Source organism: Cervus elaphus, chromosome X (genome assembly GCF_910594005.1).
Source record: "Cervus elaphus chromosome X, mCerEla1.1, whole genome shotgun sequence".
NCBI classification, from domain to species: domain Eukaryota; kingdom Metazoa; phylum Chordata; class Mammalia; order Artiodactyla; family Cervidae; genus Cervus; species Cervus elaphus.
Genome location: NC_057848.1, coordinates 98,593,137 through 98,605,483, shown reverse-complemented (window position 1 = coordinate 98,605,483; position 12,347 = coordinate 98,593,137). Strand labels below are relative to the sequence as shown.

At 38.3% G+C, this 12,347-nt stretch overlaps 1 protein-coding gene across 1 annotated transcript; it reads right to left on the bottom strand.

The window, feature by feature from the left end:
* Window positions 1-11,330: 11,330 nt before the first annotated feature.
* On the bottom strand, window positions 11,331-11,878 carry LOC122690234 (60S ribosomal protein L27a). Its single transcript, XM_043897286.1, has one exon. The coding sequence runs from the start codon at window positions 11,855-11,857 to the stop codon at window positions 11,411-11,413; it is 447 nt and encodes a 148-aa protein (XP_043753221.1). The 5' UTR covers window positions 11,858-11,878; the 3' UTR covers window positions 11,331-11,410.
* Between the last annotated feature and the right edge of the window lie 469 nt (window positions 11,879-12,347).

Below are 12,347 nucleotides of genomic sequence, written 5' to 3'. Positions count from 1 at the left end.
CTGCAATCTTCCCCAGCATCAGGGTCATTTCAAATGAGTCAGCTCTTCGCATCAGGTGGCCAAAGTATTCGAGTTTCAGCTTCAACATCAGTCCTTCCAATGAACACCCAGGACTGATCTCCTTTAGGATGGACTGATTGGATCTCCTTGCAGTCCAAGGGACTCTCAAGAGTCTTCTCCAACACCACAGTTCAAACCATCCATTCTTTGACACTCAGCTTTCTTTATAGTCCAACTCTCACATCCATACATGACTACTGGAAAAACCATAGCCTTGACTAGACAGACTGTTGGCAAAGTAATGTCTTTGCGTTTTAATATGCTGTCTAGGTTGGTCATAACTTTCCTTTCAAGGAGCAAGCATCTTTTAATTTCATGGCTGCAATCACCATCTGCAGTGATTTTGGAACCCTCCAAAATAAAGTCAGCCACTGTATCCATTGTTTCCCCATCTATTTGCCATGAAGTGATGGGACCAGATGCCATGATCTTAGTTTTCTGAATGTTGAGCTTTAAGCCAACTTTTTCACTCTCCTCTTTCACTTTCATCAAGAGGCCCTTTAGCTCTTCTTCACTTTCTGCCATGAGGGTGGTGTCATCTGCATATCTGAGCTTATTGATATTTCTCCCGGCAATCTTGATTCCAGTTTGTGCTTCCACCAGCCCAGCGTTTCTCATGATATACATTGCATATAAGTTAAATGAGCAGGGTGACAATATACAGCCTTGACATATTCCTTTTCCTATTTGAAACCAGTCTGTTGTTCCATGTCCAGTTCTAACTGTTGCTTCCTGACCTGCATACAGGTTTCTCAAGAGGCAGGTCAGCTAGTCTGGTATTCCCACCTCCTTCAGAACTTTCCACAGTTTATTGTGATCCACACAGTCAAAGGCTTCGACATAGTCTATAAAGTAGAAATAGATATTTTTTCTGGAAGTCTCTTGCTTTTTTGATGATCCAGCAGATGTTGGCAATTTGATCTCTGGTTCCTCTGCCTCTTCTAAAACCAGCTTGAACATCTGGAAGTTCACAGTTCACGTATTGCTGAAGCCTGGCTTGGAGAATTTTGAGCATTACTTTACTAGCATGTGAGATGAGTGCAATTGTGCAGTAGTTTGAGCATTCTTTGGTATTGCCTTTCTTTGGGATTGGAATGAAAACTGACCTTTTCCAATCCTGTGGCCCCTACTGAGTTTTCCAAATTTGCTGTCATGGTGAGTGCAACACTTTCACAGTATCATCTTTCAGGATTTGAAATAGCTCAACTGGAATTCCATCAGCTCCACTAGCCTTGTTTGTAGTGATGCTCTCTAAGGCCCACTTGCCTTCACATTCCAGGATGTCTGGCTCTAGGTGAGAGATCATGGCATCATGATTATCTGGGTCGTGAAGATTTTTTTTTGTACAGTTCTTCTGTGTATTCTAGCCACCTCTTCTTAACATCTTCTGTTTCTGTTAGGTCCATACCATTTCTGTCCTTTATTGAGCCCATCTTTTCATGAAATTTTCCCTTGGTATCTCTGATTTTCTTGAAGAGATCTCTAGTCTTTCCCATTCTGTTTTTTTCCTCTATTTCTTTGCGTTGATCACTGAGGAAGTCTTTCTTATCTCTCCTGGCTATTCTTTGAAACTCTGCATTCAAATGGGAATATCTTTCCTTTTCTCCTTTGCTTTTCACTTCTCTTCTTTTCACAGCTATTTGTAAGGTCTCCTCAGACAGCCATTTTGCTGTTTTGCATTTCTTTTTCTTGGGGATGGTCTTGATCCCTGTCTCCTGTACAATGGCATGAACCTCCATCCATAGTTCATCAGGCACTCTGTTTATCAGATCTAGTCCCTTAAATCCATTTCTCACTTCCACTGTATAGTCATAAGGGATTTGATTTGGGTCATACCTGAATGGTCTAGTGGTTTCCCCCACTTTCTTCAATTTAAGTCTGAATTTTACAATAAGGAGTTCATGATCTGAGCCACAGTCAGCTCCAGGTCTTGTTTTTGCTTAATGTATAGAGCTTCTGCATCTTTTGCTGCAAAGAATATAATCAATCTGATTTCAGTGTCGACCATCTGGTGATGTCCATGTGCAGAGTCTTCTCTTGCATTGTTGGAAGACGGTTTTTGCTATGACTCGTGTGTTCTCTTGGCAGAACTCTATTAGCCTTTGCCCTGCTTCATTCTGTACTCCAAGGCCAAATTTGCCTGTTACTCCAGGTGTTTCTTGACTTCCTACTTTTGCATTCCAGTCCCGTATAATGAAAAAGACATCCTTTTGGGGTGTTAGTTTTAGAAGGTCTTGTAGGTCTTCATAGAACTGTTCAACTTCAGCTTCTTCAGCATTACTGATTGGGGCATAGACTTGGATTACCGTGATATTGAATAGTTTGCCTTGGAAATGAACAGAGATCATTCTGTCATTTTTGAGATTGTATCCAAGTACTGCAATTCAGTCTTTTGTTGACCAGGATGTCTACTCCATTTCTTCTAAGGGATTCCTGCTCACAGTAGTAGATATAATGGTAATCTGAGTTAAATTCACCCATTCCAGTCCATCTTAATTTGCTGATTCCTAGAATGTCGATGTTCAGTCTTGCCATCTCATGTTTGACCACTTCCAATTTGCCTTGATTCATAGACCTAATATTCCAGCAATATGCAATATTGCTCTTTATCGTTGTTGTTCAATAGATCATATATTAATAATAGTCAATTTTCCCAAAGAGTCAATTAATACACCTGTGTTTATAAAGCATGTCCTATGCTTATTCATGAACCAAGCAATGTGGAGGATGCAAAAATGTCACTTGTTCACATTCTCTTTTTTTTTTTTTTTCACATTCTCTTTGACCTCAGTAAGACTAGCTGGTAAGATAAAGCACATATACATTTAATAAGCTAAAAACAAAACTGTGTGATATTGAGTACCAATGCAAAATAGGTATTTGGAGATCACTTCATAGATACTGTGGCACATGGGCCAAGTCTTAAGATTAGGTAGAAGGAAGTAGATGGGAGGGGGATTCAGTAGGGAGGGGACACATGTATGCTTATGGCTGATTCATGCTGATGTATGGCAAAACCCATCACAATATTGTTAAGTAATTACTCTCCAGTTAAAAGTTAAAGGACTGGGTGAAAATAAAAGACTAGGCAAATATAATTGAATTAGCTTATTACAAATATTAAGAGCAAGGTTTCCAGAATCCCGCCACCTGCATTGCATACTCTGGCTTCAAAATTTGCTGATCATGTGATCTGGAAGGTACTTATTAATCTTTTTCCTTCAGTCACCTCATTTGTAAAATATATATGTTAATAATACCACTTAACTCATAAGATTGTGGTGACTATAAACTGAGATAATACTTGTAACACATTTAGAACAGTACTAGATATGTAGTACATAATCGGTAACTCTTAGCTATTTCTATATAGTTTGTTACTGTGATGAAAGAAATTCTGATTTTCCAAATCTCTGTGTAGCACATCATTATAGAGTTATATTTTTTCATTCTTTTTAAAGCTCCCATTTGCTATGTTGTTGTTGTTTATTTTCTGAGTTGTGTCCACCTCTTTTGTGACCCCATGGAGTTAGCCCACCAGGCTCCTCTGTCCATGGAATTTCCCAGGCAAGAATACTGGTTGCCGTTTCCTTCACCAGGGGATCTTCCTGACCCAGGGATTGAACCCACATCTCCTGTGTTTCCTCCATTGCAGGCAAATTCTTTACCACTGAGCCACTAGTGAATCCCCCTCATTTATGTGTGTGTGTATATATTAAGTCACTTCAGTCATGTTCGACTCAATGCAACCCTATGGATTGCAACCTGCCAGGCTCCTCTGTCCATGGGGTTATCCAGGCATGAATACTGGAGTATATACTTATTAAGTAAACTTAAAGTTGCACCTTTTACTTTTCACTCTGTACTCTTCTGTGTAATTTGGGTTGTTTTTTTTTTTTTTTTTACATTCAATTCTTGTTTATGCAGTTTTATAGGGATATACTTTACATACCATAAATTTGCTCATGTTAAGTGTATGATTTAGTGAGTTTTATTACATTTATGTAGTTGTGAAATCATCACCACAATCTAACTCTAGAACATTTTCATCACCCCTAAAACAACCCTCATATCAATTTGCTATAGCAAGCTATTGTATTTTTTGTGCATGTTTTATTTGGTTTTAATTTTTTTAAAGATCAATAGAACAAAAATAAAAGGAAACCTGATGGTAAACCTAGGAGCCAATTAATAAACTATAACTGCTTCTTTCCAAAACAATGCCACCATGCAAAATTATACTTTCAAGACTTGACTCACTGTGTCAGATTATACTATTTCAGTAGTAAATTTGCCCCCATTTCTAAAAAAAAAAAAACTACTTCTAGAATTTAAAATGACCCTTTTATGTAGTTTAAAAAACACCTTGGGAAGTTGTTCTAAACTATTTTCAGTCAGTTTGATGGGGCAAAGAAACCACTCCCTCCATTTGCTCCTGCTTTTCTTCAGAAAATGCAACCAAATCTATAGAATCAGGGAAATCCCTATTTTTGATGAGATGTAATGATATTATGTCTTCATTTTTATTAAAATCAGAAATTCTAAATGCACAATGCATAACATTAGCTTAAGAATAGAAATCATTATATCATTTTTTATTAACGGTATAAGGTAGCCTGTAAGGTCACATGGACCATGAATTGCAAACCAAAGTTCTGTGTCAGAGTGATCCCAAAAGTGTGACATACTGGGAAGGATCACATGGACATGGAGTCAGGCAAACTTAGGCTTGAATTCTGAGCCACTCAGTAACTGCAAGACCTTAGGTGAATCACTTAACCTTTCACAGCCTGCTTCCTTTTTTCAAAATAAAGGTGTAATACCTACCCTGTTGGGTTATTGTGAGCATTAAGTGAGAACATTATGGAAAGAATGAAGCATTTAGCAGTAGATAAATATTTCTTTTTTTCCTCTGCTTCCTTTCTTTTCTTCCCTCATTCCTTTCCTCCTTTATCCCTCCTTACTTCTCTACCTTGTTCCTTCTTTCCTTTCTTTTTTCTTTTGTCTTGGCATTTGTTTTCTTTTTAACTGGCTCTGAGGAAATCGTGTAAAAGTTTCCTTTTAAAGAGTCTACACACAATGACTGGTGTTGGAGAAGACTCTTGGAAGTCCCTTGGACTGCAAGGAGATGAAATCAGTTAATCCTAAAGGAAACAGTCCTGAATATTCATTGGAAAGACTGATGCTGAAGCTGAAGCTCCCATACTTTGGCTACCTGATGCAAAGAACTGATTCATTGGGAAAGACCCTGATGCTGGGAAAGATGGAAGGCAGGAGGAGAAGGGGACAACAGAGAATGAGATGATTGGATGGCATCACCGACTTGATGGACATGAGTTTGAGTAAGCTCTGGGAGTTGGTGATGGACAGGGAAGCCTGGCATGCTGCAGTCCTTTGGGTGGCAAAGAGTCAGACCCCACTGAGCGACTGAACTGAACTGAACACCTTATGAATCCATTTCTGAAGACAGAAATTCACAAGAATGTGATCACAACATTCAAGCTGGCTCATTTAGTATCCAAAACTTTTTTCATCATCTTCTGCCACCACTTTTTTCCTCCCTAAGTATAGCTGAGCTTTGATAATTCAAATCAAGTCTCATGTAAAAACAGGTTTTTCAAAGTTGTATCATTACAAATATTGGGTTTCCCAAACACTCCTTCTCAATTTTTGCTTTTTTATGTTAAATTATATTTTGGTGATTAGTTTTTGGAAGACAAAGCATTATTTGCAGAATTATGCCTGATTTGATATTTGAATACTCGACAGTTCTCTGGGGTAAGATTTGTGAACCTGGAAAATGTCTGCAATTTCTACTTTATATGCACATGATGGTAGCAAAATGTTAATGGAAAAATGTTTGCTTCAGAGTTTCTCACATTCACTGTGTTGTGGTAAATATGATTTAGCATGAACTCACATTGTTACTGGAGCTGTGCCTACAGAAACTGCCCTGGTAATGTGTTTGCATGGTACTTAATTAAGTGTATGTTGCAACTTGTTCCTAAGTATTATACATTCCAGTTTGAACAATGTGCAATAGCTAAACATAAAATTAAGACCTAATTAAGACATAATTTTCCATTATGTATGTCGAATTTCCCTGATTTTAAGAGTAGCTGTGACTCTCAAATTATAAAACAATAAAAAAGTCAACATAAAATGCAAAAGTCAAAGGTGCCTGGGAAATACTAAATAAAATGAACAGGTGAGATTTGTTAGTTAATTTGACCACTACTGGGTTACGTGGGAAGCCAGAGTCTCTTCTAGTCAAGCCATAGCAAAGAGAGCTTTCTTACCAAAGAGTTAATGCCATGCTCTGAGATATGAGCTGTGACAGTTAGGAAGTGCCCTCACTTGTCCAGACCACTCTAATTTATTACAAGGAAGCTATAGAGAACAAACAGCACAAAGTAACATCTACCTCCTGGAAATTAAAGTTCCAGAAATGGAGCTAAGCACAGATGAAATGTAAGGACTAAGTGGAGTGAAATAGTAATAAATAGAATGGTAGAAAATAAGGGGAAAATCATGGGGGTATTTGACTATTTGGATGACTTGGATTTTTACTTTGAATGGTATATTGTTTGAGAGTTGTGAGAAGGGAACAACATGCTCTGCTTCCTGTTTTGAATAAATTATTCTGGCTTGTTTGTTGAAAATACACTATAGTGAAGACAAGGGCAGAAGAGAGGAAATCAATTTGTAAGGTGTAATTTTATAGGCAAGAGATTATGATAGCTTGGATAAGAAGAGGTGGTGAAAGAAAAAAAGAAGAGGTGGTGAGAATATGTCACATGCTTCCCTGGTGGCTCAGCTAGTAAAAGAATCTGCCTGCAATGCAGGAGACCTTGGTTCAATCCCTGGGTTGGGAAGATCCCCTGGAGAAGGGAAAGGCTACCCACTCCAGTATTCTGGCCTGGAGAATTCTATGGACTGTAGAGTCCATGGGGTCGCAAAGAGTTGGACACAACTGAGTGAATTTCACTTTCATTTTTCAGACATATTTTTGAAAGGATGAAGGGCAGTAGAATAACAAATACCTTATATTACAAGCCCCTAAAAGGCTAATACAAATATGCACATGCGTGCTGTAACAGTTCAGTCATGTCCAACTCTTTGTGACCCCAGGGACTGTAGCCCACCAGGCTTATCTGTCCATGGGATTCTCCAGGCAAGAATACTTGAATGGGTTGCCGTACACTCCTCCAGGGGATCTTCCTGACCCAGGAATAAGACCCACATCTGTTATGTCTCCTGCATTGGCACATGGGTTCTTTACTACTAGTGCCACTTAGAAGTCCAGTATCAATATAGTTAACTAGATTTATACTGCCCACCACTCAGAATCACAAGATAATAAATGCTTATGGGAATTAGGAGGATAATGACATATTTCTATTTTGAAATCACTATTATGTCAAGTCCCCCACACTTTCCTGATTTTTCTTAGATGAAAATATACTCATGCTGGTTTCATATGATTTCTCAGATCAAATAGATCAAACAGTCTATCATTACTTGGCCAATTGGATTACAATTAATTAGTCCTGTTCTGTATTAATGATCAAATAAGACTTGGTTTGTGTAATAATTTCATAGAATTTTCAAGCTCAGAGGTGTTTTGAAGATCATCAAGTTTAGAGATTCCCAAACTTTTTGAGTATAAAGACCCTTTTTAACATTGCAAAATGTGGTGGATCTCCCAAGATAATGGTGGCACTTTTAGTAGCTGTTGATTAAGGAAATATATAATAACAAAAAGCTACAATGGATTCAATACTGGTTTTGAGTGAATGTGTATTTTATTAATTTCAACAGCATTTTTTCAGACACATATTGCAATACAAGTTAGTTATGTACTATGCAAACTATTCAATGGACATATAAATTCATGTACTCCTCTCCCACTCCTACCTCAAGGAATCTTTGGTTCACAGGCTCGAATCACTAAGATTCAAGTCTTTCTACATTCCATGGCCAGTTTTGCAGGTGAAAAAACTTACATTCAAAGAAGATAAATTACTTGAGGGAGTTGGCATCAGTACTGGGACAGAAAAGCAGAGCTGTAGGGAAAAGGACACAATTTTATACTTGTTCAGAGAACCTATCTTGAAGGACAGTTCTAAGGCTAGTCCCCTATTCTCTTTGAGCCTCAATTTCTTTGTCCATAAAGATAAGATAAGACAAAGCTTAGAGAATTGTACTGAGGATTAAAAGAGATAATGGACATGTTTTCTTTTTCATTGAGATGTAGTATGCAATGGAATCATTTTACCATTACTAGAACAAGACTCCCAGTTGTGTCCCTATGAATTATTAGAATCTATTTTATGATAATACCTGGTCATATCATTGTGATGATTCTGATGCTGAAATCAAGTGAAACACACATCAATTTGCTCAACATTACAAAATAGCTCAAATCACTATTCAAAATGAAGAAGACTGAATGAGTGTCATCATACGGACTTTATCTCAGTTAATGACCAATGTTTATATTTCCTTGATTTCTTGCCTTGTTTATGAATTCAAGAAGACTCAATTGGATTCATTCCAGGGTCACAAAGATTGTTCAACATACACAAATCAGTTAATGTGATACACATCAAAGAAGACAAAAACCACACGATCATCTCAATAGATGCAGAAAAAGCGTTTGATAAAAGTCAACATCCTGTCATGAAAAAACTCTTAACCAAAGTGGGTATAGAGGGAACACAACTCAACATAATAAGAGCTATTATGACAAAATCTCAGATCACATAATACTCAATGGTGAAATGCTGAAAACCTTCCTGCTAAAATCTGGAATAAGACAAGATTCTTATCACTCTCACCACTTCCATTCAACACAGTATCGGAAGTCCTAGCCGTAGCAATCAGACAAGAAAAAGACATAAAAAAGACATACAGATGGCCAATAGGCACATGAAAAGATGTTCAACATCACTACTTATTAGAGAGATGCAAATCAAAACTATGAGACATCACCTCACACTGGTCAGAATGACCATTATTAAAAAGTCTTCAAATAGGACTTCCCCAGTGGTCCAGTGGTTAAAACTCCATACTGCCACTGTGGGTGGGGGTGGAACAGGGGGGTGGTGTAGATTAAATCCCTAGTAGGAGAACTAAAATCCCATATGTTGCATGGTGTGGCCCAAAAAAACAAAACAAAACACACGTCTACAAATAACACATGCTGGACAGGGTATGGAGAAAAGGGAACCCTACTACACTGCTGGTGGGAATGTAAATTGGCAGAGCCACTATGGAGAACAGTACGGAGGTTCCTTAAGAACTAAAAATAGACTTGTCAAGTGTGTGTGTGTGTGTGTGTGTGTGTGTGTGTGTGTGTGTGTGTGTGTGTTAGTTGCTCATTTGTGTCTGACTCTTTCAACCTCATGGACTGTAGCCCACCAGACTCCTCTGTCCAGCAATCACACTTCTGGACATATGTTTGAATGAAGCTATAATATCAAAGATACCTGCACCCGCTATGTTCATCACAGTGCTGTTTACAATAGCCAAGACATGGAAGCAACTTAAATATCTATCAGCTAAGGAATAGATAAAGAAGTGTGGGCATATATATATGGACTTTAGTATCAAAGTCAGTGGTTAAAGGGAATTCTCTAAAACCCAGTCTTGGGGCGTTTCTATTGAGAAATAATTTAAGTTAGAAGCAGCTTCAAGTAGGTCCTTTGCCTGTGATGATATCATGGCATGGTATTATGTAAGTAGTCATTGCTACTAGTTAGAATATATAAGCCAAATCTGGAAAAGGGCATGGAAACCCACTCCAGTATTCTTGACAGAAAAATTCCATGGACAGAGCAGCCTGGTGAGCTACAATTCACGGGGTTGCAAAGAGTCAGATACAACTGAAGCTGCTGAGCACGGCATGAGCCAAATCACCTTTTCTTTCTCCTAAAGTGAAGTTAAAATAATATTCCCATAATTAAGAGCAAACTATATGAAATCTAGACATTTTGTTTTAGTCATACTCTCAAATCACACATGTCATATTTTCCAGGCTATTACACTAGACAGTTGCAGAGATTTTGAATGTGTGAATATGAAATCTAACAAAGGTCCATATAGCCAAAGCTATGGCTTTTCCAGTAGTCATGTACTACTGGATGTGAGAGTTGGACCATAAAGAAACTGATGATTTTGAACTGTGATACTGGAGAAGACTCAGTCCCTTGCACAGCAAGGAGATCAAAGCAGTCAATCCTAAAGGAAATCAGCCCTGAATATTCATTGGAAGGACTGATGCTGAAGCTGAAGTTCCAGTACTTTGGCCACTTGATGCAATAAGCCAACTCATTGGAAAAGACCCTGATGCTGGGAAAGATTGAGGGCAGGAGAAGAGAGTGACAGAGGATGAGATGGTTGGATGGCATCATTGACTCAATGGACATGAGGTTGAGCAAACTCTGGGAGATAGTGAAGGATAGGGAGGCCTGGCGTGCTGCAGTTGATGGGGTCACAAAGAGTCGGACATGACTGAGCAACTGAAAAACAACAGTGACTTCCTGATAAATGTGTATATTGGAAATAGGCAAAGTGGGAAATAATGTCCAAATCATTTAAAATAACCCCCTAGGTATGTATACAGCCTGTGATGCACACACTTATGAATGACCTTGTAGCTGATGAATCATTAGATGTCATCGTACCAGACAAAAGCTATTTCTCTAGACTATGGATACGAATTTTGAAGCTTGAGCAGGAGCAGGTGGGGAGAAGTTTGGAGAACACGGTGAGTCAGTACTACTGGCTTCCTAAGGAAGTTATATAACACAATTATTTTGTTGCTCATAGTTTGACTGCTCCTACAACTTCTTTCCTAGTCAAAGATGAGGACTGTACAGGTTCTTTTCAGATTTTAACTAAATTGAAGTTATTGAGTATGAAGAACCAAATTCTTTGGAATATGTGTTCCTAAGAGAAAGGAATCTTGCCCCAAGCATACCTCAACATTAACTATTAAGCAATCAACCCTTTGATTTCCATTTCATATTTCCCACACAACTATATATTTGAAAATAAGAAGATTCCTTGGGCTACCATAGAGAGGGAGAGAGAATATTTATAGCAATTTCCCCCAAAATTAATCTCAACAACAGTGGATAATTCTAATGTGATGTGATTTTTTAATCTTTCCATATTTTCTGATAACTACTGCAAAGTACCCATAGTATATGGTGTTGAAAATGTCATTGGTAGAGTGCCATTTCTTTGGTTTAAAGTTTATTATCTTTATTTTTTTTTTTATTTTTTATTTATTTTTTTTTTTTGAAAAGTACTCAACATTTAATGAATTTCGCAGCATGTGGCTTCAAGCCACCAGGACACAAGCCCCACCTACACCCTTAATCTTCTCCTCAGCTCTTCTGCTGAAGAATTTTGCCTTCACGATGACAGGCTGCTTTGGGAGCTTTCCTTTCCCCAGAACTTTGTAGTAACCTGATCGCACCACATCAATGATAGGAGCAGCTCCTGTCTTGTTCTTGGCAGCATTTACTCGTGTCTGCTCACTAACCAAGGTCCACAATTTATCAAGGTTGACAGTCGGGCAGAAACTCTGGTTCCTCTTTAAGTGGTAATGCCTCATACCAACTTTCCCGAAGTATCCTGGGTGATATTTGTCGAAGTTGATCCTGTGATGATGCATGCCGCCAGCATTACCTCGGCCTCCCGGGTGCTTCCGGTGTTTGCCGATGCGGCCGTGGCCGTGGCTCACGTGGCCCCTAAGTTTCCGGGTCTTCCTTAGTCTGGATGGCATGTCGGCGGCCTAGACGAAAGAGCTAAAGTTTATTATCTTTAAAATGCAAATTCCATGTGAGGAAGTAGCATTTTAAATTGTTAATTGTCATTTATACTTTGATATTTTAGTCTCTGGAGCCTGGGGGGGATGTTGCTATCTAGAATAAAAAATGCAAAAACTTGTCAAAGATAGAGATCTTCCTTCACAATTTTACTTTGTAATACATTGCAATTTTGAAGATTTTCTCTTTGCATGGTGTTATAGACCCATAATTAAATATCCATCTCATAAGGCTATCATGGGAATAAGAGATAATCCATGTAAAGCACCAAGCATAGTATTTGGCAAACAGTAAATTCTCAGTTAGCAATAAAAATTCCTTAGCCATTTACCAACCAATAGCAACTGGGAATCAGCAGACTGTGCCTAATGGAGTTGAGAGTAAGGGAAAAATAATATCGGATGCATTCACAGCCTATTTTCCCCAAAGATCTTTAAAACACTTTCA